This window comes from Xenia sp. Carnegie-2017, unplaced genomic scaffold, assembly GCF_021976095.1.
Source record: "Xenia sp. Carnegie-2017 unplaced genomic scaffold, XeniaSp_v1 HiC_scaffold_23, whole genome shotgun sequence".
Lineage (NCBI taxonomy): Eukaryota > Metazoa > Cnidaria > Anthozoa > Malacalcyonacea > Xeniidae > Xenia > Xenia sp. Carnegie-2017.
The window spans coordinates 14,963,488-14,990,611 of record NW_025813486.1 but is presented as its reverse complement, the minus strand read 5'-3'; the positions used below and the strand labels follow the sequence as shown (position 1 = coordinate 14,990,611).

At 35.9% G+C, this 27,124-nt stretch overlaps 2 protein-coding genes across 6 annotated transcripts; both read right to left on the bottom strand.

Annotated features, from left to right (window-relative positions):
* Positions 1–1,173: 1,173 nt before the first annotated feature.
* LOC124448761 (52 kDa repressor of the inhibitor of the protein kinase-like) lies at positions 1,174–5,685 on the bottom strand. Of its 5 annotated transcripts, none has more exons than XM_046999726.1 (3): positions 5,440–5,685; positions 2,240–2,334; positions 1,174–1,451 (listed from the first exon to the last, which is right to left on the bottom strand). In XM_046999726.1, exons 1-3 carry the CDS (start codon positions 5,676–5,678, stop codon positions 1,381–1,383), a joined length of 405 nt encoding a protein of 134 aa, XP_046855682.1. In that variant the 5' UTR covers positions 5,679–5,685; the 3' UTR covers positions 1,174–1,380. The 5 variants fall into 5 exon arrangements, 4 of the variants coding, with proteins under 4 accessions (XP_046855682.1, XP_046855681.1, XP_046855684.1 ...); XM_046999728.1 differs by lacking the exon at positions 1,174–1,451 and adding an exon at positions 5,219–5,267 and having other exon boundaries at positions 2,082–2,334; XM_046999727.1 differs by lacking the exons at positions 1,174–1,451; positions 2,240–2,334 and adding exons at positions 3,972–4,399; positions 5,219–5,267.
* Positions 5,686–10,979: 5,294 nt separating this feature from the next.
* On the bottom strand, positions 10,980–12,569 carry LOC124448804. Its single transcript, XM_046999780.1, has 2 exons — positions 12,314–12,569; positions 10,980–11,094 (listed from the first exon to the last, which is right to left on the bottom strand). The coding sequence occupies exons 1-2, from the start codon at positions 12,556–12,558 to the stop codon at positions 11,037–11,039; spliced, it is 303 nt and encodes a 100-aa protein (XP_046855736.1). The 5' UTR covers positions 12,559–12,569; the 3' UTR covers positions 10,980–11,036.
* Positions 12,570–27,124: the final 14,555 nt, after the last annotated feature.

Here is a 27,124-nt window from a genome sequence, read left to right as displayed (position 1 = left end):
TGGACTGAAGAAGTTTTTCTTAGATACAAGTAGCCCCGAGAGTGGAACAAAGTCTGTGAGCATCATGCGAAGTTGGCTATAGCTTAGTTTTTGATTTTGAATACCCAGATGGATCAAAAATCGCGTTTATCGATATGGGTTGTTTTCGTTTGTCAACTGTTACTTGCATAAATGCCTTGAAGACAAACTTGCAGCGTCAACGAGACAACTTCTCTTTGTTTTACGACCAAATAGTTGCTTCAAGCAAGGCTATCAACTTTGCAGGCGATCCAACACAACCAAGACCGAAGAAAGCTCCGTGGCGTCTTCAACACGGAGATGGCGAGCAACATCATTTCCAAACTGCGAAAGACGCCCACCGTGCCCAGTATGTTGAGGCAATTGATGCGTGCTTGGCTTCACTACAGGAGCGTTTCGATCAAAAAACATATTCTGTATTGATGAACATCGAAACCGTGTTCATTAATGCAGCAAACGGGCGTAAGTTTGAGTTGAACGATGAAGTTGAACACCTTTACGAAAATGACCTCGAGTTTGACCAGCTGAAGGCGGAGTTAAAGCTTCTTGAAGGAATTATCTCGCAGCGACTTCCAGAAGTAAAGAAGGTGACATCAATTGACACCATAACATCAATATTCTCAACCGAAGAAAATAACTCATCGCAGATTGTAATGGCAATGTCCAATGTTGTCCGACTTTTGCAGATTTACCTTCTTGCTCCAATGAGCGCAGCCTCTGGAGAATGATCTTTTTCATGCCAGCGGCTTGTGAAGACACATCTCAGGAGCACAATGACGGCAGCACGCTACAATAATCTTATTGTTATGAATGTAAACAAGGCCAGAACTGACGAACTGGACTTACATTTAATAGCTAAGGACTTTGTTCTGAAAAACGAACGTAGGGTTAGATTTTTTGGGAAATTTTAATGAGATCGCATTACTTAATAAAATTGTTCATGTAGTCATCTTAGTTCAATTTGTTAGCACGCCCGCCGAGCAGTAGAGAATACGCATAGCATTCTAAGAATGTCTACCAATATTTTGCAGACTTTGAAACTTAATCATGATTCATGAAACAATGCATATCTGTAATATACTAAAACAGTAAGCTGCAAACTCACATGCCCTTTTCGGTCAGTGCCCCCCAGGGGCGGACTAGGATTTTGGATACCATAGGCAGAACATTATGACGTCATTCAGTGCTAAACCTATGACGTCATACTTTGCAAAACATACTACACTATTTATGCTTTCGATAAATTGTTTAAATCAAGCAGTCTAATCATTCAGCTATGCAGAATCTTGTAGATCTCAATCGTATAAATACATAAAAACATTGTATATTTATACTTACATATCACAAGGTCGTTGATTTTCACTATTCAGAATATTGAATGCACACAAGACTGTTTCGCCCCATATCAGGGCTCATCAGCATGCCTAGGAACACTTTAACGCAAAACAAAAAATCGTGATCCGGCAAGGACAGCCCTGTGAGAGCCGAATTAAGCAGACTGGTTATGGCGCCAGAAGTTCGCCTACACACCTTTGAAAAAGGAGTTTGGTTAGAAATGGGTGACTATATGGGATATTTCATGGATGTGATATTGCTCAATTTTTCACACCATCCCAGTCAATTCCAACCCTTTACCCCCCACCTAAAAATGAGCACTCTGGTTTTTGAAGGCGCCAGAAACTCGCCTTTCACACCTTTAGCAAATAGCAAAAGGAGTTTGGTTAGAAATGGGTGACTATGTGGGACATTCCATGGATGTAAGATTGCTCAGTTTCTTACACCATCCCAGTCAATTCCAACCCTTTACCCCCCCCCCTAAAATGTGCACTCTCATTTGCCAACAAATGAGCAAAATGTAAATGTAATGTAATAGTCAAAATAGAGCTTTGTATAAAGAGTCTTTGTGAAGACTAAAATTTGGTGTAAGGAAAAATTATTCTATTTATGCTTAACAATTTTTGTGAAAGTAAATTTATGTCGACAACGGCCGAGTACCATACACGTACTCAGCAGTTTTAAGATTGGAATGTATATAAGGAAAAAAACCTTTATCGGGCGAGCTATTAGTTTGATGCAAATTCTATTGACGTTACTATTGTGTACAACGCACAATAAATGGTTAACATATGGACATTTCAACAAAATAAAAAACTAGGATATGAATAAATTCATGCAAATTTTAGCCTTGTATTTCCAACAGCAAAAGTATTAATAACCTCACCAATATCTGGTACAATTTCCTGATGAATTTGCATCAAGGCCAAACCATTTAAGCGTTCCCCAACCATGGTACTTCGCTGATAGTTTTTAAGTGTCCTAAGGGAAGAAATAGATCGTTCACATTCACAAGAGGTAATGGGGAGCGTTCCTAAAATACGTAGTAAAATTTTAATGTTTTCAAATCCGGCGAAATGAACAGATTTTAAAGTCTGGGCAATGTTATCAGGAAGGAGGCCGCAGTGGGTCTCCCAATAAGTGTACCACAACCTAAGTTCAGCATCTAAGGCCAAAGGATTTGGCAAATCATCATAATAAAAGTTAGCCACAGTTTTGAATGGCTCTTTCCAATCCACCCCATCTCTTGTCATGGACATCATTTTCGTCGGTACAATGCTAAGGCCTTTATAGACATTCACACTCTCAAGGTCGAATCGTGATTCTAAAGAAGATTGCAAATGATCTAGTAGAGGAAGAGTAATTGCACGTTTATAATACTCAGAAATGGTTGTGTGGGGAATATTTTCCCTGGTCGTTTGTTTGCGCACTGTTCTTGGTTTCCATTCTTCAATGCCAACTTTTGCTGCCAGTTCAAGCGCTTCGTCATACCAGGTGTCATGATAAAAATCAGAGGAATTCCTCATGTTCACCACCTCAGTTTTCAAAGTTGAAATTAAATGAATACCATCCATTATATCGATACTCTTACCCTGTAATAACTGTGTTACTGGAAGAGTTGAATCAAGAATATTTCTCGTGATAACTAAAGCAACGACGAAATCAAACCTGTCAATAAGTTGAAACAAAGATGAGGCATCAGACTGAAGCGACGGTTTGAACTCACCATCTAGATTTTCAGACATATCGTTAAGGGTGGTGTATACAGGTACAAAAAGCTCTTGGAATGTATCTAAACCTTCGATACGTTCTACCCATCTAGTTTTGCAAACGTCTGTTAATCTAGTCTTTTTCGAGTTTGTTTCTGAATTACGTATATGTTTTTCAAAGGGAATATTGCGAGTTTGGGAAATTTTAATAAAATTAGTGGCATTGTTAACATGTTTCAACATATCATTGACAACACGTATACTCAAAGAATCGCAAATGGATAAGTTTAACCTATGACTATAGCAGTGTGTATAAAGAGCCTTTGGGTTGAGCTTAAAAATGTGAGCTGCTAGACCATTAGTGCAACCAGCAACTGAACCAGCCCCATCATAACCTTGCCCCTACAATCATCTATTGATAAAGTCAGTTCCTTTAGAGCCTCTAAAAGTAGCTTGGCAAGTTGAGCACCACTTAGTCCCCACTTACAAAAAAGAAATGAAATGAATTCTTCCCTGATATTCATATCGGTATCAACAAAGCGCAAAACAAGAGACATTTGTTCTTTATGTGAAGAATCAGATGCTTCATCAGCAATAACAGAAAAAACTTACTTTTTGATATCAGAAATAATCTGATTACTGATTACCTGGCCACAACATTTAATGATTTTATTTTGACTTGTTTTAGAAATATAACTTCTATTCTTACCACAATTCTTTAAATGATTTTCTAAAACTTTATCCCCTCTCCTAACTCCATAATTGAGTGTTTCAATGAAATTACCAACCCTCCAGATGAATAACAACCAACAGTAGGGTGATACTTGGAATCATCACGATGCCCACGAAGAGGTAAACCTAGACGTCCACAAAAATGACAGAATCAATAATTGGAGATAGTATTTCCTATTCTGTTCTATTTCTTTCTTGATACCAGCATCCATGATCATCTCGATAGGCTGCAGAGTACCTGATATTTGGGAACGCAAAGCATCAAAATTGGTGATGTGGATGCATGCAAACCGACTTCCCTCCCTTTACTTTTTCCAGCATGTTGAGTGAAAGAGCATTTAGCATTCTTCCAATCTTGAAGAGGTTCAGTAAACAACTTTTTTACTTTACTGGCCTTGCCTGGGAATCTATTGCCAAACAACACACACGATAGACAATACGCACCATTTTGTGAAGGTGAATAGCAAAGCCATTCATGCTGGTCTAGCCAATCATGCCTAAATGATCTGCCATTAGATTTAGGAAAATGATACTTTTTATCTGGTTTATATACATTTTTTATCAAATGACATATTTCAGAATTATCCATACCCTTAACTTTCTCCCTATACAAGGAAACATCAAAATTATGGGTTAAAACAGCAGGTTGCATATCACCAGAAGTTGGAATACCAGGCAATAGTTCCTGGGATGATGTGTGAAGCAAAAGACTATTGGCTTTATTTAATGTCTGAGCAAGAGCTGCAGCAGAAGAAAAACTCTCATTGGGCATCCTTTTAAAAGTTGGTTGGGCAGCAGGCCTATTAGTTGAAGTAAAAAAATTTGAAATGTCAACTGTTTTTGGTGCAATATTTGGAAAAATTTTGACAAATTTTCGTTTCTCTGTTGTTGAGCTGCTAGAATTAGACTGTGTACAGGAATTAGACAATTTTCGCTTCAACCTGTGGGCATGGAAAATGAGAGGCACAAAATGATTAGACTGAAAAGTCTCACCTGGTTGTACAGATCCTTCATGACAAAACAAAATATTAATAGCATCCAAACCTCTTTGGCTTAATAACCGGGGCTGAACAATACGATTAAATAACAATTTATATCTACTTTCACCAGAATCAGGATAAAAGTATGAATTTTTCTACCTAAAACAGAAGATAGGCCCAAAATACAAAGAAAAGATGACCATTTCTGGTCATTACAATTTAAAATAGCCTCCTGTTTTACCAGTTCATCTGTTGTATATCCAGTGTCTAAACATTCTTTAGACACTGACAAAGGCAAAAGATTGTTTAAGCTTTGGGCAAAGTAATCACTGTGCTCACTTATAACAGACAAAAAGCATGGGTGTTGAGCATAAAAGCAGCATGAATAAATAGCTCAAGCGATGTTAAAATTCGCAAAGTAGGGACCAATGCATTGTTACCTACCAGAACTAGGGAAGCTGAACTGTAGAGGCAATTGCCAGAAGCTTCAGATCTTAAAAAATATTCAAGAAAAGAAATTAATATTTTGTTTGGTAGATTGATTGCATTGTATGAATGAATTGCTGACTGTAGACAAAGATATAGCCTAGCAAAATTGAGATTTAACCATTTTACACGTATATATAAATACTACAATACGATATATATAATTATAATATATTTACCTTATTGCAGTACAAGTCTTTCCGTCATGAGCGTGCTTTGGCACATATATTTCAGCTCCAAAATTTCGACACAGAGTATGGTCGGGGTCATAAATTCTATCTAACAGCTGCTCGTTAGTAAACATAGGTCGAACGTCGACCAATAAACGAGAATAAAGCTCATTAAGGCATTTTAAATCGTTTTTGGCCAACGCAGACTGAGCAGTCTCGTATAAATTACCACAACACAATGAAGACATTATAAAATATCACCAAACCGTAAACTGAGCACAGAGGCTGTTCAGAAACAATACGAGTTTATGTAAATTTTCAATTGCCTAATTTGCCTAGCTCAACTATGCTTATCAACAGCAATGATTGGTTGGAATTGCTCAAGTTAGGCAAAAAAAAATTGACCAATGAAAGCATACGGTTGCAAAAAATTGCCCAGTCAGAATACCTATACACGATGTCAAGTTAGGCAAATTCATCTTGTTTAGGCAAATTGCTAACAACCAATCAAATGGCTAGATCGCCTTCTTGACTTAGGCAAAATGGCTGCTTTGCCTAACGACACGGAGCTTTATAGATAATCATACGCATCTGGACTACGATTCATATCAAAATTACGTCAATTAATTGCACAACATTTCTAAACAAAAGTCAGATGATTTGACTGCGATAAAGTGCTATTCATAGTTTCATAATTCGATAAATTCGTATCGAATCTAAGTCGAAGTATATTTTGGTAATTTCACCATAGGCACTTGCCTATGGTGCCTACCCCTAGATCCGCCCCTGGTGCCCCCCCCCCTTTTGAGATACTTCCGCGGCCCTTGCAAACATCAAGCACTGCATGAAACGACGTGATGCATCAGAAATATTCAAAATAGCTACGTCATTATTGTAGACGAAAAAAGAGAAAAGTTTGCTGTTAGGAGCAAACAAGATGCTAACAAAGTCTATGGAGTCTCTTTTGGTACTGAAATTGTTCCAAAACGGTCTTGTGAAATTCTAGGACAGATAAATAAACATGACATATATCGCTGTATAGGCTGGCGAGATAGCAAACTTCTTGAAAACATGAACTTCAAACTAAAAAAGTGCTACAAATTCCTTAAAGATTCAGCTCCAAGGGAAAATGCAATCATTTTTGGGCTACCGGCTCGAAAGCAGATAACCGTCAATACCGTATGTTCTAAACACCAGTCAACTGCTCAATGAAATTGCCGTCATCGTTCAAGCAACTACCAACAACACCAAAGAAAAATCCATAGACAGGCAGAAGTGGTGCAAAACTGATGTCTTTAAAGCAAAGCTAAGTATCTGGTTTAGCAGAAATAGAAAGAAAGCCAGCAAAAAGCTTAAAGCAAAAGACCTTTAAATTACTAATGACGGTGTTGTGGACAATGATGTCATTACTGATTGTCATGCTGAGAAATCGATAAGCACAATCAATTTTTCAGCGATGGCACTCGACGTCGTTGCCCATAGCAATGTGGTGAGATATAAATCTACTAGTATACAGAAAAAGTCAGAGAGAGTGCGCCTGATGAAGAAATTGCCATAACAGCTGTGATGCAGACAAATACACGAAGAACAACAATCGATTGAACATTTTTCCTTGCACTGTACAAATTTGTTTTCACTCCCACCTCACGATATATATAAATAAAGCATATTGGAAACCGGAACATGGAGTTTATAATTATATGACATACATTATATGCTAATTAACTTAATTGGACGAAATTTTTTTGAAATCGACAATTTTTTTGAACTCAATTTTTTGACATTCGACTAAAAATGTATTGGTTGGAATTGAAATATTTGTGTTTCGAGTTCGATCAACGTTTGTTCGAATGATATTATCGATATGGAAGTGATATTTATCTGTTGGTAAATTTGTCCAGTTCTGGCAAGCATAATCTATAGAATATTTAATGAACGTGGTGTAGAATATTCTACAGAGATTACATTAAATATTCAATAGACTATCCCACAGAATAGGTTCCACATTCCTTTCGAATATTGCATAGAATATGTTATAGAATTCTTTAATGTAAGATTCTATAGAATATTTTGGTAAGGGAAAAGCAGTAAAAAAAGAACTATAACAAATTCTTCTTTCTTTGAAAGATTGTTTTGGTAAATAAAAAGCAAATTTGTTCCAGGAAAAAACTGATAGTCTATTATAAATAAACGTAGAAAAAAGAGCTTCATGTAGCTACTTGATTTTATAACATAGCATAGCTGCTATTTTATATTTTTATGAATAGACAGTTAGATAAAAAATTTTTATGTATTTGTATTTAACTATTTATTGGTATACTTATTTATTATCTTAAAATGAAATTTGATTTTGTAATTATTGTATTTTGTTAGAAAGTATTAATTAAAAAATATATGTTTTTATTAAACTGTTCTTGTATACTTGTCACTGCTTCTAAATGAGGGGTATATCTTTTGCAGTAAGCATGACTCCAAATGTTGAGTTAAAACAACTCCATAAAGGAATTGCAACAACTCCTTTACAGAGTTATTTTAACTCCACTTTGGAGTTAGGCTTATTCCCAAAGCGGAGTTATAATTTTGGAGTAAAATTCAACTCCAAAAAAGGAGTCTGTACCTTTTTATTTCACTCCATTTTTGGAGTTAAATGAACTCCTTGAAATTAACAGTGCATCTCTATAAATTCTATCAGCCGGTCTATTTATATTTTGGAGAACGTACATATGAATGCCAGGTAATTTGTAAGCCATATAAAAAAAACTACAAAACAACAGCGCTTAATTCGCCGTTTAGCGACTTAAACGGTCTCATAAAATAGGTCTCATAAGGCCGTTTAAATTCATACGGTGGGTTGGCAATATTTAACCTGTGGATGGAGTTAAACGGGCTTCGTAAAACGAGAGTTTTCAAGCGTTTAAAATCTATATGGTGTATAGCAATTCAAACGATGGTTAGCAACTTAAACGCCTATCGTACAACCGGCTCCAGAGAGATTCAGGCCGTGAAAAATATAATTTATTACTTCCTTCGATTGATGACGCGGAGTTTGATGAAAGGGATAATCATTAAACTATATTTTAAGAATGTTAAAAGTGACACAACAAGTTTGAAAAAACTTGTGGCCCTCAATCATTGACTAAAAATCAATCAATTACAGTCGAAAATCCTAAATTAGATAAGAATAAAATATTAGAAATTAAAAATATTAAAAATACATAATTTATTTAGTGATCATATTTGCAATAGCTTTTTGAAAGATCATATTTGTAATAACTTTCGAAAAGTTAGTGAATGAAAAGTTGCTGGTTTTGAGGGGCAAACTGTTCCTACTTTAAGCCAATGGCGGCGGAACATTGATAAAGCGGTGGGGTATTGCTCATATATGCATATTTTACTTTATTAGCTTCTATTGAAATCAATTGTGTTTACGGATTATACGCTTGTAGCATATTAAAATATATGAATATAGCCCCCTCACCAATTATCAATGCTCTGCCGCCGTTGCTTTAACCGGCAGTTGCAGCGAAAGATCTCTCACCGTCATTTTATCTCTTTGATTTGGGCAAACAAATTGTCAAGTTTCCATAAAGCCAAGTTAACATTTAGCTGCAATTATTGTAATTCCATCGGCGAAGAAGTCTACAACAACTACAACAGTAAGCGTTCACATATAGTTGTAATTGTTGTACACCGTTGTTGCCGATAGAATTAAAACAATTAAAACTCTATGTGAACTAGATTTAACAAGTATTTGTATTTTGATGACCAGCATTTGGAAAATATCATTGCAGATGACAGCCTCTCTAATATCTATTCAACCCAGTTTGGAAAAAGCAGGATGCTTCTATCACGTGTCGAGCATCCAGAATTACACATATTGCTGTCGTAATTTTAATGATTGATCCAATTACAGAGGTAATATGTTTGTAAATGTAGATCGTTCAGGTTGGTATAGTCCTGAGCAGGAGTGTTTTTGTTGTTGTTGACTGACGTTTCGACAACCTTGGCGGTAGTTATCTTCAGAGTCAAATGAGGAGTAAACGTCACGTTAGCCGTATTTGTTATCTGGATCTTACGTCATTGTATTGTGTGTACAGGAAATGTGTATTGTCATTGTGAATTAGTGTGAAGTGAAATATTTTTAGTTTTGATTTAAATTGTTAGTAGTTGTAAATTAGTTGTAACTTAGTTGTAACTATTACATCAAACAATAGAACGACTGAACAAACTGAAGGAACTCATAACAAAGAGAGCAAGTGATACTTTACTTTCTACGATACAGAATATTGCAGAGAAACGAGCAAACAAGACAGAGACACAACACAAAATCAAACAAAAACAAAAACTTGAACGTTTAAAACAAACTAAAACACGTACGAGACATAAACATGACGATAACAGGGTGAGAAATCATTTCCCGTTCATTAGACGAAACTGAAACGCAACTACTATCTTACGGACTTAAACAATCCATAACACCTAGACGAGTCCTGATTGAGACGATAGTATCAAGTGTCGAGGCTGTCCTAGTGTATCAAAGAGACTTGTCAGAGACAACCAAAGACGAGATCAGAAGCAGGATAGCCTCCACATTACAATCGTCCTTTATACGTGATAACAGCTTAAAAAGGACGAACAACAAGCACTCAAACGACTAAAACACGACAACAACATCGTCATTTCACCAGCGGACAAAGGACGCGTGACTGTGGTCATGGACAGGAATGATTACTTCAACAAAATGGACACCCTTGTCAACGACAGACAAACGTATGAACAACTCAAACGAGACCCAACACCACCACTAGTACGCAAACTTAACAGCAAGATCTTCTCTATGAGAAAATCTAACATTATATATGAACGTATTTACTATGGACTTAAATGTTCAGTACCACGACCACCCAGACTATACGGACTACAAAAACTTCACAAACCACAAATATCCATGCGACAAATTGTATCATTCCAGCTTCTGGGCTGACCGTAGCCCTGTGACGTAGCGAGCGCCTTCGGCGCGAGCCAACGCTAGGGGGGTCCGGGGGCGTGCTCCCCCAGAAAATTTTGAAATCTAGACTCTCGGAAAAGCGAATTCCGGCATTTTTAATGTAGAACATAACAATATTTTAGTTATAATCTCATCTAAAAAAATTTCTAATATCGCCATTTTTTTAATTCTGTTCGGATAGAAGAATAAAAATTTTACTTACCTGAAAGGTAGGGAAACTGCGTTGATTTTACATCAGACATCAGAGTGGTGTCTGATGCAAAATCAACGCAGTTTCCCTACCTTTCTGTAATCACAGGATTGTTGCCGCAGGGGTGAGAGAAAGATGAAGCATGTTATTTTTGCAGTGAATAACCAAAAGACAGTTCACTACAAAAAAATAATTCCCCATCTTTGTTGCCCTATCAAATGGTCTTTTTCGAAAAGCAGCGAGGATGCCTTTGTAACAGCCATAAAGATGGCAAGACTAATAAAAGTAATGTTCAAAGGTGGTCTTCTTCCAATAACAGCAAAGATGTTTATCCAATAATCGTAAAGATTGCAAGATTAATAAAAGCAATGTTCAAAGGTGATCTTCTTCCAACAGCAGCAAAGATGTTTATCCAACAATGGTAAAGATGGCAAGATTAATAAAAGCAATGTTCAAAGGTGGTCCTCTAAGAACAAAGTAACAAAATGATTTTTGGTGGATGGGATTTTTTGATCTACCAAATAAGAAGGTGGCATCGCAGCACAATGAAAGATATGGACATAGTCAATTGCACTCCCATCAACAAAATCTCTTGGATATATTGTACAATTGAACATTTTAGCCAACAAATCCCAATTTCCTTTCACTTCAGCATCATTAGTAATTGGGTAGTATGACTGAATAGCACACTGGATTACTGTGGACAAAGCAAACATACACAGCAAGGGTGAAAAGGTGTAATTATTCGCTCTTTCCACTGCTTCTTGTAAAACTGCTGCAATTTCATTCGCATTTTCTAAAGAGGTTGGAGCTGCATCGGATATACGCATGGCAAAGGCAATTTTAAGTGAAGTGAAAGCACCATTTTTGTGCTGGGACTCGATGACAGGATGGGTAGAATAGTATTTTGCATTCTCAAACATTTCAACACTAGTTAGGAATCTCAAGTGAATAGAGAGAGTCTCATTCCCAACTAATGCAATAGAACATGAATTGAACAGACAATTCCCATTGGCTAAAGTACTAAAAGAAAAATTAATATTTAAGTATTAATGGCTGCTTTGTTATACCAAGCTATACCTGGAAACAAATCTGCTAGACTGACTCTGACATTAGAACAAATAAGGATAACCAACACTGTTAACGATAGACTAATAATATTGAAATTGAGGAAGTAATTTTGTCTTTTTGTTAATTTGGTAACATCATGATAAAGTCAAAGTCACAGGCAGGTAGTCTAAGATTTGGAACTAGTCTAGGCATGTCGAACAGGATTCAGACGACTTATTGATTCCATCTACTATAGCATCAATATTCTATATAACCCGCGAAAGAAAGTAACAGTTATTCAAAATGATAGGTTAGTTTCTTTAACCAGGGGATAACATAAAATGCCAGGAATACAAGGATAATACATTATTCATTGGGTTAAATTTTAAAAAGGACTAGCTTTGACTAATATTGAAGTAAAACAATTTTTTTAACAGACAGTAACAATTAAAATTATTTAGGCCGTACATTAGACAGACTGAGTATGCAAAATAATGTCAGCTTTAGACATATATTTTACATGATACACTAAATATGAATAGCTGAAAATTAACGGATTGATCATATATTTTAGGCCAAGATGTCAAACGTAAATAAAAATATAAATTAATACCCCAATACATGTAAATTCTTACCTAACAGGGACATTGGGTCCTGATCTTTCAATTTGGCTTTCAGGGAACTGCAGTTTTGAAAATGAACAAGTTCGTAGCATAATATCGCCAGTAGAATTTATACGACGAAGCCTTTCCTCGTTGATTATTTTAACACAGTGTTGTCTCAAGTTAGACAATTCACCAGAAATAATTTCGCAAGCGTTCTCTTGCTGAAAGGTTTGGACGAGCTTTTCAAGAACATTGATCTTTTTAGAAGTTTCCATTGATCCTAATCGCTGAGTAGAACTAGGAAGTAGCGTTTTTTCAAGTCGACAAGAATCGAGCTATTGCATATGACTTGTATTTATTGCGCAATCATAATACATTCACCGTGGCTCACCGTGGCGCACATGACCAAAACGTTCCCTGTGATTGGCTTGCAACGCTGCACCGTGGTGAAGGTTACCATATTTAGTAACTATTGCGAAATTTTTTGAACGCTGACCGTGGCTTTTCATTCTGAGATTGCAGGCTCGAATTTACGAACATATTCCGAGCATATTCATGACGTTTTCCGCAATATTCGAGACGCTTTCGGTGATTTTACAGTTCAGAGTTTAACTGGATGATAATACTATTTTAACAAGACGTTTAATTTGAAGTTTTTGTTCTGTTAACACAAAGTTTTGACAAAAAATTACAAAATTCATTCAATTTTTGCTTTTCATCGAATTTTTCTGTATTTGAGCAAAATTTTTAATCATGAAAAAGTCAACCATGGAAAAACTTAAGTTGCAGAATTCTGACCGTGGCTCAAGCCACTTTCGCCATGGCCTAGATCCAGGGGCGGATCTAGAGTATGTCAAATCCGTCGCGCGACAGACGTTTGAAATTCAAAAATTACCTTTAAATAAAAATTAAAAACATCAATTGTTCTTACTTTATTATCGCATTTACTTCGTGATAAAAATCCAACTTTATTTATTATTGAAAACTAATGACTAATCCAATGAATATCTCGTTGGTAACCAGATCAGTTGAATTTTAATTGACCTGGAATAACCGACTGATAAGCGGGGTGGCTTGACTGGTTCGACGGATAAAGGAGTCTATGAACGCCAAAAACGCTTATTTTATTGGTCAATGGCCAGATCAGTGGACAGTCTGGAATGATCTCGACTGATAATAGGGGTGGCCGGACGTATAAGGGAGTCCAATTGCTATCTTACAATTGGTTCATTTGAATTTTTGTTTTATTGTGATTGGTTTGACGGATTTCGACTGAAAGCCAACTGAACTAACATAGTCAAGCTCGCTGTCTGAATTGAATGTTGGATCGTTTCATAGTAATTTTTATAAGCATGATAGAAACTAAACTACAATCAGATGGAATTTATGGAAATCTTTTACAAATTCATATATTGACATGAATGCTGCTGTCCAAACCGTGAATTTTTTCAAGAGGGTGTAAAATTTATGGATAAATTGTAAATGCTTGGCAAAGACGATCTCGCAAGCGACATTTCAGTCATCGATGTTCAAAAGAAAGCCAACATTGTTTTGAGTTTTATCGGCAGAAATTTACATCGAAAATCGTAAGTAAAGGACAAGTGAAGTGTATGCATGAATGTAATATATCAAAGTCAATTTATGCGAGTGTGTGATGCGATTTATGTCAATATGGCGTATGGTAAGCAGATTGATGCTTCTAAAATTGTTGTTGCCGAAGGACTTTTAGCTATGATTTCTTTAGTGCTTGGGGAATCGTGGCCGTTGTATGGCAGCGAAATCCTGCATTCCTGCAAATATATTTCAATGGACAAAAAATCTGTAGCCATAAGGCGCCATACTATTATTTACTTTATCATAAACAAATGTTTGGGGCTTTTCAGTTTATGATCATTGATCATTCAATCATTGGACAGTTATACTACATATTGTTTAAGATTTGAGAAAACTAACATTGATTACATGAGAAGCTGTTTACTATAACCTGTGATTCTTCTTCACCTAAGATTCTTCTTCACTAAGATTTGAGAAAACTAACATTGATTACATGAGAAGCTGTTTACTATAACCTGTGATTCTTCTTGAGTCTTCTGATCCATGAAGCTTTTTATTTTGACAATTTGACTGGAATGGTATTAAACTTGAGTATTTCACATACATGAAATGTTGTCCCATGTCACATATTGTCCTCTTTTCTAACTGAACACCACATATAGAGATGTAAAGGTGTGTTAATCTAGGGCTCATACCAGATTGTCTGCCATAAATTCTAAAGGGCTATTGATGTATGAAAAGAATTTTATATAAAGTAAAAATGTCTTCCTATGTATGCAGATAAACCTTGAAATTTGAAAAAACAGCAAAGTATTTTTCATGATCACTAGGTAATTTTTTTGATGATCATTATAATTTCTAAACTAAATTATTTCAGATTTTCATTTAAACAAGCTTTGATCTAATGAAAAGATATTTATCATAACCAGTAAGCATGACACATGAACCAATTTTAACATTCATGTAATTACAAAATTAAAGACATGTTGGTTACATTCTGTTTGTATTTGCAAATACAATGCTACTAGTGATTGCTATATAGCACACCTTGCATATACTTACAGAAGATAATAGTCTAGTGAAATGCCTAATAAACATTTATGGCATTAAGCTGTCCTTAACTACAAATTTTCACTCTGATAATTTTTGCTTAATCTTTGGAGTTTTTTCTCATAAGGTGAATTTGCTGGCACTGATGTGGAGATGGGTGAAGGGTTACAATAAACTTATATGGTTTGAAGTCTGAGCTTTTCTATATCTATGAACTGTCACTTGTAGTACCAAATTTCTAACTTAACTCATTACATAGAGGTTTGAATGGGGGTCTCTAGGGGGGTCTATGCCTGACAACTTGGTAGAAATTTTTAAAGACTATATCTGTTTTTGAATAGCATTATTGTAAAATGAATTTTACGTTCCTAGACATGCTAATGAGCCATATATTTGGCAAGATAATGAGCCTAAATATTTGGCAAAACATTCAAGTATTGTTCACTTCATTTTTTTTGAAAAACACGTAAGCAAATGTGTTGTTTTTACGCAAAAACGATGCCCACAAAATACATTTTGTATTGCTCTAATACGCTTAAAATGGCATTTTCAAGGCTCTGAAATTCAAAATTTCTCAGGGGAGAATGCTGATGTTATGACTGATGTTTGAAAAATCCTAGATCCGCCCCTGCCTAGATCCGCCCCTGATTCTGTGGTTCGCCTACTTACGAACTCTCAAAGTACTTGCTTGACTGACAAACTGCAGCCACTTACAAACAAATCAAAACACAAGCTACAATCCACTGAAACTTTCATTAAAAAACTGAACACTATACAAATACCGGATAACTATATTTTAGTGTCTTTTGATGTGAAATCACTGTTCACCAGTATTCCACTTAATCTGGCACTTACTTGTACAAAAACCCTCATTACATACACCACGGACGTACTGCCAATACCGACAGAAGACATTATGGAGCTACTGTAGCTCTGCCTCACCTCGACTTACTTCCAGTACAAAGGTACACACTACAAACAATTACATGGATCAGCAATGGGCTCACCCGTTTCTGTTGTAGTTGCTGAAATTGTAATGCAATCTATAGAGGAACAGGCGCTCACGACTTACAAACATGCAATACATTTTTGGTTCCGCTAGGTAGATGACACAATCACAGCACTACGTGCAGACGAGATTGATGAAATTCACACTCACATTAACAAACAGAACAGCCACATACAATTTACGAAAGATGTCGAAGGAAACGGAACTCTTCTCTTTCTCGACTGTTTGGTAAAACATGACGATCAAAAACTACGAACAACAGTTTATGGCAAGCCAACACATACTGACAGACTACTAGACCAATCATCTTACAACTCTACATCACAAAACGCCACCACAATCAGAACATTAACAAGACGTGCACAAATCATATGTGATTCACCGGATGCTCTACACAACGGAAACAACTATCTCAAACGCTTTTTTGACAAAAACAACTATAACTCTGACTTTATCAAACGCAACACTTACAAACACAACGAACCCAACGAAACGAACAACTCAGTGACAACAGCAACGATACCTTACATCAATGGTATGTCTGAGACTATCTTGCGTATCTTACGACCATACAACATACGTGTCGCACATAAACCAATCACAACTTTGCGACAAGTACTAACGAACATAAAGGACAAAGAACAACCCAACAAACGACAAGTGGCCTTTTACAAAATAAACTGCTCCGACTTCCACGCCTCCTATATCGGGGAAACTGGCAGGAACTTAAACATAAGACTTACTGAACACAAACGAGCTACTAAGAAACAAGACAAAACTAATCACAAAGCACAACATCACCTAATCACAAAGCGCAACATTGACTGGGACTGGACAAAATGCATTACTTACAGTACTGACTATAAACAACGGCTAACATTAGAAAGTTGGTATACCAACTTAGAAAAAATACCCCTGAACAGATGACAGCAATTACCGGTACCTTACAAACGACTTATTCACAATACAAACAAACGATCAACTAAAACATTACACTTCACACTATATCACAATGACAATAAAGAATTGACACCCACACATTACAACTAAAAACATCACACTTAAATCACACATCACAACTAAAAACATTTCACTTCACACTAATTCACAATGACAATACACATTTCCTGTACACACAATACAATGACGTAAGAACCAGATAACAAATACGGCTAGCCTGACAATGACTCCTCATTTGATTCTGAAGATGACTACCGCTAAAGTTGTTGAAACTTCAGTCAACAACAACAAAAACAGTCCTTCTCAGGACTGTACCAACCTGGACGATCTACATTTACAAACATGTAACGATACTCCCTGGTTCAAACCATTTACTTTACAGAGGTAATAGTTGCGTTATAGTACTATTCTAAAATAGTGGCGTTATACTACAATACTGGTTTTATACTACCATATATCATTACAGACATAATTGTGGCGACAGAAAAAGCAATGCTCTCATCTAAAGGTAAACAAAATCGTGGCTTTATAAGGACACCGATTTGTTTTGTTAATTTGGAGCATAACTTGTCAATATGATTAAGACATAACTTATCATATATGTTTGGTAAAACTTAAGTCACGATCTAACGAGACACCTAGAAGCTTATTCCGGGGAACCTGATCCAACTTATTTCCATTAATACATTCGTTCAAAAATCACCCTGTTTCTTTGCAAGTCTTTTTCTTTTGCCAGTGATAAAAAACAGTTTTTTATTTCATACAGCTAGCACCATTAAGTTACTTTTTGACGATAAGTTCAAATTAATAGCTTTCTTTTTCAATAGGAAACCAATAGATGAAACATTAAAATAATTTTTTGCTTCATAAAGAATTGTTTCGTCAGAAAATATGTACGTGGAAACTTTCTTTATAGATATGGACAAATTATTAATAAATATAATAAACAAGAGCGGGCCGAAAACTGAACACTGCATTGTCATAAGAGATTGGTCGAAATGACAATTTTGTCATCCGACAAATCTGTTTTTACTGTATGTGATACTGCTCAATCAGGAATAATCGTAGTTGACAATACACAGTTTAAAGAATCGTATGGAAAAATGGCAGAAAAGGGGGCTAAGAGGGCGTCAGCCCCCACAATCAAAAAGCTGCCTTCTTCAATATTTTCCTGTAATATATGTTTATGTTTTATAAGGAAAATCATTAACATAGGTGGACTCTTAAATACTGACAGCCATTTTGAAAGCTTACTTCTGAGAGTTAATGTTATGGAGAAAATCGTGCCAAATTTATCATTAGAACATGGCGTAAATGCAATAGCAATATGAAGTAGTCTGAAACAAATAGTCTAGAAACAAATACAGACTTTGTCACTACTATGGGACCGAAGCAAGAAAAGGAAAAAATGATATAATTTGTGAGTTCGACAACAACTACTAAGACACTTAGATACTTAGACACTTTATATTTACCCCCCCCCCTGAATGCAAAGTGCAAAGTATCTTTCGCCGCCACTGGTATTGATGTCTGCTCCACAGATATGGATTGAAAAATTTCGTGGAATTAACACTAAAAAGAGTATAGGCTTTAAGTTTACATAAAAGTAATTAATGATTAATCATATCAAGTGCTTCTTTAAAACCTCCAAGCAGTAAACCACTGATTGTCATTGTGAAGTTCAGATAATATCTGATCGACAATATTAATAAGAGCTGTTTCAGATGAATAGCATTTCTTAAAACCAGATTGAAAAACATAAAACTTGTCATTGTAATGAAATTCATGCCTTAAATAACTATATATGTATGACGTTCAAAAACTTTAAAAATTGTTGATAGGATGGAATAGGTCGAAAATAATTTGGATCTGCAGTTTTATGCCATTTTCAAATAAGGAAGTAGGTAGTGGTAGTGGACAAACGAGGAGCACTATTAATTAGAATTACTTATGGGTAAAGGAGGTGCAGCAGTAGATTGTAAAAAAGTCTGTGATCCGGGTGAAAATCCTTTAAAAAGATAACTTTGCAATAAAGTCTGACAATTGACATTTTTATCATCATCAGTCATAAAAAATTATTCTTTGAGAATTTTGTCTTTTGTGCACCTCTTGACGAATGGCAGAATGCAAGCAAAAATTAGTTATCTTTAAAAAACATAGTACCTTTGTGATGCCAATGACAAAGAAGACGAAAAAATCATTAAGTCAACTAATACTCTTTTATTTTTATTTTTACTGTATCGTTAAGACTGTCGTCAATGGAGAAATTTTATGTTTCGAAAAAGGTACATACTAGCAAAAGCACACTTATTTAAATCATATTTGAGTAACATGAGACAAATAAACACAGCGCGAGGAACAAGATACCAATAAAACAATATAATCGTGTGTGTAAGTTGCACAGGTATCAAATCTAACTAGGAAAGCTGTTGTTGTCCACAGTGGCGTAGCTAGGAAAAATAGTCACTCCCGCCAATCTGTCTCGCGCCGGAGGCGCGACCCCAGTAGGGCGGTCCGGGGGCATGCTCCCCCGGAAAATTTTGAAATCCAGAGCCTTGGAAGCAGCATTTCCTGCGATTTCGAGGGCGAATTATTTGTTGTACAATAATTTATGAAAACCCATTTTTGTTAGCTGCATTCTTAATGTGGCAATCGTTGAAACTGCAACTAGTTAAAAAGGTACTAAAGGTGGCTCAGAGAAACGTTACGCAGGAGACAATTGTCCCCTAAAACATAATTTACTCATCACTGCCCTGCATAAACAGAAGAAATTTGTATTAGCACAAAAATAATATAGTATACGACACTTCTAAAGTGCATAGAGAGATTTTTCTTAGCATTCTACTTGTTAGTTTAAACTTGTTTAGATTGGGGCAAGTAGACAGGGATGGCTTTATTCTTTAAAGTTATGCTTAATTTTCTCAATGAAGTACCATGTATTATACGAACAAATATCAAAACACATACTATACTCATCATTTATAAAGAAAGGCCAGCCTCCTGGGTTTTTCTACAAATTTTCAACCACCTCGTTATGCAACACCTCTGATTCCTCTTTCTTTTCAATGATATCTTTGTGAATAGATATTCTACACAAAGAGCTAAGCCGACCTTGACCCATTCTATTTCTTAAATAGCTTTTACCCTTTTAAGCAAGAAAACGACCTCTCTACTGAAGCACTTGCCACTGCCAACACACCATTCAATTTTAACAAATTTACCACTTGACCTAAACTCGACTGGAGATTAAATTTGAAGATGTATTTAAGAACCTCATTACTGCACTCTTTGTGAAAGTCCTTGTCGTTGTAAATGAAGGAAAGTTGACTCTCCAAAGTTTGGATGTCAAAAGAGGACTATACTTATCTTCGAGAAGATTGATCTTCTCCTGTGGAACTATGCCCTTCCATGTAGTAAATAGTTTAGGATTTACAAGGTCTAAAAACTCGAACTGATTAATATCTTGAAATCGTTCACTTAACATGCCTTTAATGGAATCAATAATCTCAAAATAAAGCTGTTTGTAATTGTATCTACTATCTGCTCTGGTTGCTGGTGGGCCTACTTTTCTAGTGCAGTTTGGTAAAACTCGGTGAAAGCTTGATCTGTGCGAAGTGACACAATAAACTGCTTGAAGTTGTCAATCTTGCTTATGCCATAGTTCAAATGGGTTTCCTATTTTGAAGAATGGAATACAAAATTGTGGACTGTTCTAAAATCCTGTAAAAACACACACTAGAAAACAAAGAGAAAGCTATCAAGATAATGCAGTAAGCCACTTATTTTACTTAATGACTCATCATCCCACCCAGCTGGTTGTTCAAGTACCCCTCAAAAATATCTAAAAGTTTTTCATAGTTTTGTGCAATACATTGATTAATCTAGAGCGATAATACCATCTTGTTTCACCAGGGCAGGAAACTCAAGGTTGTTAGATGTGAGAAAAGCTTTTCTTTTGGGGCATTGCTTGTAAATGTGCTGAATGTAGCTATATTAATAAAAAAGATTTTAACAGGAGAAATTGATGAGGCTGACTGGCATAGGACCAGGTTCAATCTATGAGCTGCACAATGAACAAAATGAGCAAAAGGATACTCTTGTCGAACCAATGCTTGAACACCATTGATATGGCCAGACATGACAGAAGCACCATCATATGTTTGTAAAACCAGTTTTTCTTTTATATTAGAATACTCACCAAGTTTATCTTTGAAAACTTGTGATATTGCTGTGGCATTTCTGTTCATACTTACATCCACAAATCCTAATTGCCTCTCCATAATTTCACTTGCTTTGTCAAACCGAGCAATAACACTTAGCTGCTCTTTGGTGGAGACATCAGATGCTTCATCAACCTGAATACTCATAAATGTGCAATCATTTATTTCCTTTCTGATTTCATCTTCAATAATTGAATCAAGACAGCTGATAAGACCATTTTGAATTTCTGGGAGACTCCAGTAAATCTTCTGTCACCAACTATATCAGATTCTGCTAGTCTACTGTGCAGTCGACGCTCAAATACAGAATCAAACTTAGCAAAACATTCGAGCAACTCTCTATAATTACCTTTGTTCAAGCTACCTTCGGACTCATTGTGACCTCTAAATGGCAACTCTTGCTTTGACAAATACAGCACGGCCTCAGTAACAGTTTTTAAAATTTCTCGATTTTGTCTTACCTCCTCATTGTGACGCTGAATCTCATTTCTTCTAGCGAGGGACATAAGACAATCAATTCCTTCACTAGCTCCATACGTTTTCCATGTCTTAAATGCAGTCAAATGCGATTTAGATTTTTCATGCTTCTTAGCATCAGACATAATACTCCGCATATCGTTGTAGCCATTCTTAGTCTACGATGGCGATGTTTTTGGGGAAAACATTAGACATGGCCAACAAAACACTTTCTGCAAGGTTGTACTGCCACACAGCCAGTCCTTCGCCTCATACCAATCTCTCTGAAATGCTCTTCCCTTATTTTGGATAGTTAAATCAGGAGTAGGCCGTTCATGAACGATAACATTCTGTTCGACCGACGATCGAGCAGAGAACGGTTTAGCTAATAAGCTATTTACTAAATCAACATCAGTTGAGCAAATCGCAGTAGCACTTGAAGCCATTGTGTCATACACAAATAAAAAATAGCAATTTGAGAGTAAACACAATGGAAAATTAATACCAACAATGACACGTAATTTGATAATCACTAATCGCTGTACTCGTATTAAAAGGTCGTATAATTACAACCTCCGCCAATTTAAAATAGCGGGAGTTCGACTATAAAAACAGCAGATTTGAGCATGCGTAAAGTCCCTTAGCCAACCAGAATTCAAAACTTCTTATATAGAATTATATTGTATGTTCCGCCCTCTGAAGATGGGCGGAATACGTGGAGAATCGCGCGAGTGTGCAATGTTCGAGAAAAGGTGGTTGCTAGGTTACATAACAAATCTTGAGATTTTGCTGTATTACGATTACGAACCACCTAATAAAAGCGTAAATATGAACGAATAAAACACAATATTACAAATTGTTCGTGAAATAATGTATATCTTATGTCCAAATAGAATATTTATTATTTTTTTGGGAAATTTCTACTCCCGCCGGGTGGGAGTAGCGGGACCGCTAGCTACGCCACTGGTTGCCCATATGTATAAACTATTGTTCAAATTGTCTTGAAAAAAACACAAGCTTCAATGTTAGCTGACAATACAAAAATTTCAAGTTCAAAATCTCATTTTTGAATACAAAAAATATTAATTGTAACTTATACAGAGTTAATAACTATCCTTCCAAGGGAGAGTCTTCTACCTTTGCAGTTTCTTTTGTGTATATATATGACTCCGATTTTGTTATTATTGATCAAATCAACATAAAGCAACACAGAGCCAACAGTAATTTACTTTTTTAAAAAGTTTCAAATATGAAGCACAAAAATATTCGCAATGATCAGTTCTACCAGACCTAAAATTGAATTTTATTAAATATATTTCAGTGACTTTGGGAACTAATGTAGTTTATATTTGTTTTTCGTGCTTTATCTGAGTACTATATACTCGCCAAGCATGTCATTGAGTATGAACACACTAATTTTGTTCTACACCTAAAGATTTTCTTCGACAATTTTAATAACTTTATTGCTACTGATTCTGAAAACATGTTTTCGTCATTGATCTTTTTTGAATAATACCTAAATCCTTTTCAAAGCATTGTAATAAAATTTATTATACATACTAATAGTATGTATAATAAAAATAACAAGAAAAAACAACAGAAAAAGAACGGAGAACTACAAGAAGAACAAGAACTACAAGAAAAAGAACAGAAGAACTACAAACAACACAAAGACTACAACAACGTACTCTAACACCAATCACATTCACAATACACCAAAACCCATGGCAACGCATTCTACACCATCCAATCATATTAATCCATCCGCTACTACAATTAGACGCTCTAAACGTCTACAAGTTAAAAACAACTGCAAATAGATAACTTCCTCATTCTAAAGAAGGCTCGAAGCACAAGGTCGAAAGCTTAATAAATTAATTTACAATCCGGAGAAACTTTTATTTTTATTCATTAAATGCCTGGATTACCAATTTTCAAGTTTATTAAAACGACATATGGGATACATATGCTCTCAAAAGAACGAAAAAATGGAAATTATTCGTACGCCAAAGAGTCATCGGCTTTGTAACAGCTAAACTTCCTACACAATGCAAAAAACAACGAATCCTAATAAACAGCATCAACTACCGACCACCATTAAAAACAACTTACGCTCAACAAATTGCACAATCCAACGGCCGCCGTATGTTGAACATCCTCATATCAGATGCCCAAAGCCGTTTACGAATCTACCGACATAAACTACAAGACCATCGAGAAATGTAACAAGATACACTACACAAGCAGACTCCAAATCCATTAAAGAAGCCATCAAAAAAGCAACATCTACATATTGAACAAAACGACACCACGAATTTCATCGAAAATTACAAGAATCAAGATCATACAAACAACTCCATCCCAACACAAACGAATGAGTCACAAACATCTCGAGGAAACCACTAACCAAACAGCAAACTAAAAATCTAAACAAAGGATCAAATTACAACTTCAAAGACGCGAACAAACTGGACTACATTGCTGACTTAAAATTTGCTTTAAAATACACCAACTTAACGGACCGAACGAAAGAAGACACTCGTCACAGAATCACCACTATAATCTTTGCCACAAACCACTAGTTACACTAAACAACGAAGAACTAAGTGCACTTGAAAACCTACAAAACGACGACCAAATAATCATTTTACGAGCTGACAAAGGACTCCAAACAGTTATCATGGAAAAATCAGAAAACATCGACAAAGCCAAACCCTCCTACAAGACACCAGCACCTACGAACCTCTCCACACAGACCCTAGCAAAACGACCATCAACCGCATCAACCATAACCTGTAACAACTCAAAGAGAAAATGAAAACTGACCGAAAACAGTTACAGAAGAATCCGACCCAATGACGCATCCAGCGCCAAATTCTACGGACTACCATAAATCCACAAAGAAAACAGATACTGACCTATCGTATCGCTTCCAGGATCACCTACGTATGAATTTCAATATATAATTCTAACATTCTCTATCCATTAGTCAAATATTCACCTCACACTATCAAAAACGCCACGAACTTCCTCGCCAACATTGACAACATTAAGCAAAGACCAGGCGAAGTGACATTACTCTTCACATCCATACTACTAGATATAGCCAAACAAAAACAAACGACAAAACATGGCACTCTACAAAATAGCTAGACAAAAATGGCATAAATGGCCTAGGCTTACTCAAACTTTGCCTTTCCACTGAATTCTCCCTCCAAAACTCATACTACAGACAAATTTTAGGTACATCAATGGGGTCACCAATATCCACCTTCCTCACAGAAGTCCTCGTGCAACACCTCGAAACACAACCAGTCACAAACAACACAAACATCAGACTATGGAAAAGATATGTCGACGACATCTTTACCATAGTTAAGAAAAACAAAACTAAACAAATCCATCACACTATAAACAATACCACAAAGAACATAACCTTCACTAAAGACGAAGAGCAAGACAAACAACTCACTTTCGTCGACATCGTACTAACCAGAACAAATGACGGTACACTAAACACACAAGTATACCGCAAAAATACCCACACTGACCAAATTCTCGATTTCACCAGAAATCATCCAACACAACATAATAACAAGAAACCCGACACAACAGTAAAAATCATCACACTACCAAGCATAAATCGAACATCAGAAATGACTGCTGGATTTCTTCGTCCATTCAATATTAAAGTCGCCCAAAAACCTACACAAAAACTCATATCATGTTTCACTACACATAAAGACAAAACAAAAATCCATGATACAACTGACGCGATTTACATGATACCATGTTAAGATTGCTCAAAACAATACATAGAAAAACGTCAAAGAAAATCGAAACAAGACTCACAGAACACAAAAACACCATAAAACGACGAAACCCAAACTCACTACCAGCTGAACATACCCACGCAAATAATCACACATTCGACTGGACAGAAAATAGAGTACTCGGACGCGCAAAAAGAAAACACGCACGCGAATTCAAAGAAACTTGGTGCAGTAAAGACGACACAATGAACACACATATTGACATACCCATCATATATTCACAACTGAAGAAAAAGGACAGAAGAACTACAAACAAAACCCAGCCTACAACACTCTAATAATATTAATACCAATCACATTCACAATACACCGAAACCCATGGCAACGCATTCCACACCATCCAATCATATTAATTTACCCGCTAATCCAATTAGACGCTCTAAACGCCTACAAGCTAAAAACGAGTGTATCTAACTATTGCGGGTCACGGGTCGCAGGTAAAAAGTCGCGAGTCGCGGGCAAAGTGTCGCGCGTAAAGTCGCAGGTCTAAAAAACACTTTTTTGCATGGAAAAGTATGAAGTAGTCGATGTTAAATTCTCAGGAATTCTTCATTTCTATTAATGCCCACTTGAATGTGCTCTATGAATCAACGCTAAACTTTAAAGTACTTTATTGATGAAATCGTGCATATAGTTGTGTGCCTACCAACCGTCAACAAGTCAAGGAATTACTCGTGTACAACTAGACACGTTGTTAATATATCTCTCAGAAGATATTGAATAGCATTGCTAAATGTAAAAATTCGCATGCATTGGAAATTGAATTACTAAAATTTATAAGTGAAACGCAACTTCCAATAGTCGGAAAGTGTAAGTTATACTTATGATACCCACAATGTAACCAGTATGTAAATTCGATAATTACAGACTGCAAATGTTTGGGGACATTGCCATTGAAAACTCCGTACATCCACTTCAAGTTGTAAATAAATTTCGTTTAGGCTCATAATTCATAAGCAATGGATAGATTATATAAGTAAAACCACGGCTTCCATTTTTCCTTGCGCACAATTGGCAAGTTTCTTTTACTTAGCAATAATATTTTTTACAACTTGCATGAGTTATATCCAAATAAATCTTGAATTAATGGCTGAGATTTGTTATGACTGTACTTAGAGCCAGAGTCTATAAGATACACTTTCTCTGTTAGCAATAGAAATACCTCATAAGCGTTGCGTAAAATCCTGGTTCAAAGGTAATGTGTCTTTGTTCTATGTGTCCAAATATAATATTAATATACATATGTTATATCCACTAATCATTATCGAAAACATAGTTAGCTTTTCATTCCAAGCATCACTAACCATTCAAGATTTACTTGGATACAACTCTTTTAATGGTAACAACGAACTTAGTGCTTGAGAAAAGCAAATTTATCGTCGTGTGAAAGTGCAAGTTATACGTATAAATAAACCATAACTTATAATTTATGAATTGGGTTTTACAATTTCAATTGTAAGAGAATTTTAACAGCCCTCAAAACTAATAAATATTCCTCTTATTAACAACGCATCGTTTTGTATATTTGGATAGGTATAACAAACACAAATCTTAAATATCTAAAGCACCAGTGACATATTTTAAAGTTGACAGCAGAGAACGTTGATTCATAGAGCACATTCAAGTGGGCATTGATAGAAATAAAGAATTCCTGCAAATCTAACAGCGACCACTTTCAAACTTTTCCATGCAAAAAAAGTGTATTTTAGACCCACGACTTTACCCGCGACAGGCGACTTTTTCCCCGCGACAGTTAGAT

Coding starts and splice junctions, on each gene's coding strand:
- LOC124448761 (XM_046999725.1), bottom strand. CDS start 3,305: ATGTTGAAACATGTTAACAATGCCACTAATTTTATTAAAATTTCCCAA. Junction 1,452..2,239: donor GGAAATTGTACCAGATATTG/GTGAGGTTATTA, acceptor TTTGCGTTAAAG/TGTTCCTAGGCATGCTGATG.
- LOC124448804 (XM_046999780.1), bottom strand. CDS start 12,558: ATGGAAACTTCTAAAAAGATCAATGTTCTTGAAAAGCTCGTCCAAACC. Junction 11,095..12,313: donor GGACCCAATGTCCCTGTTAG/GTAAGAATTTAC, acceptor CTTTGTTCTTAG/AGGACCACCTTTGAACATTG.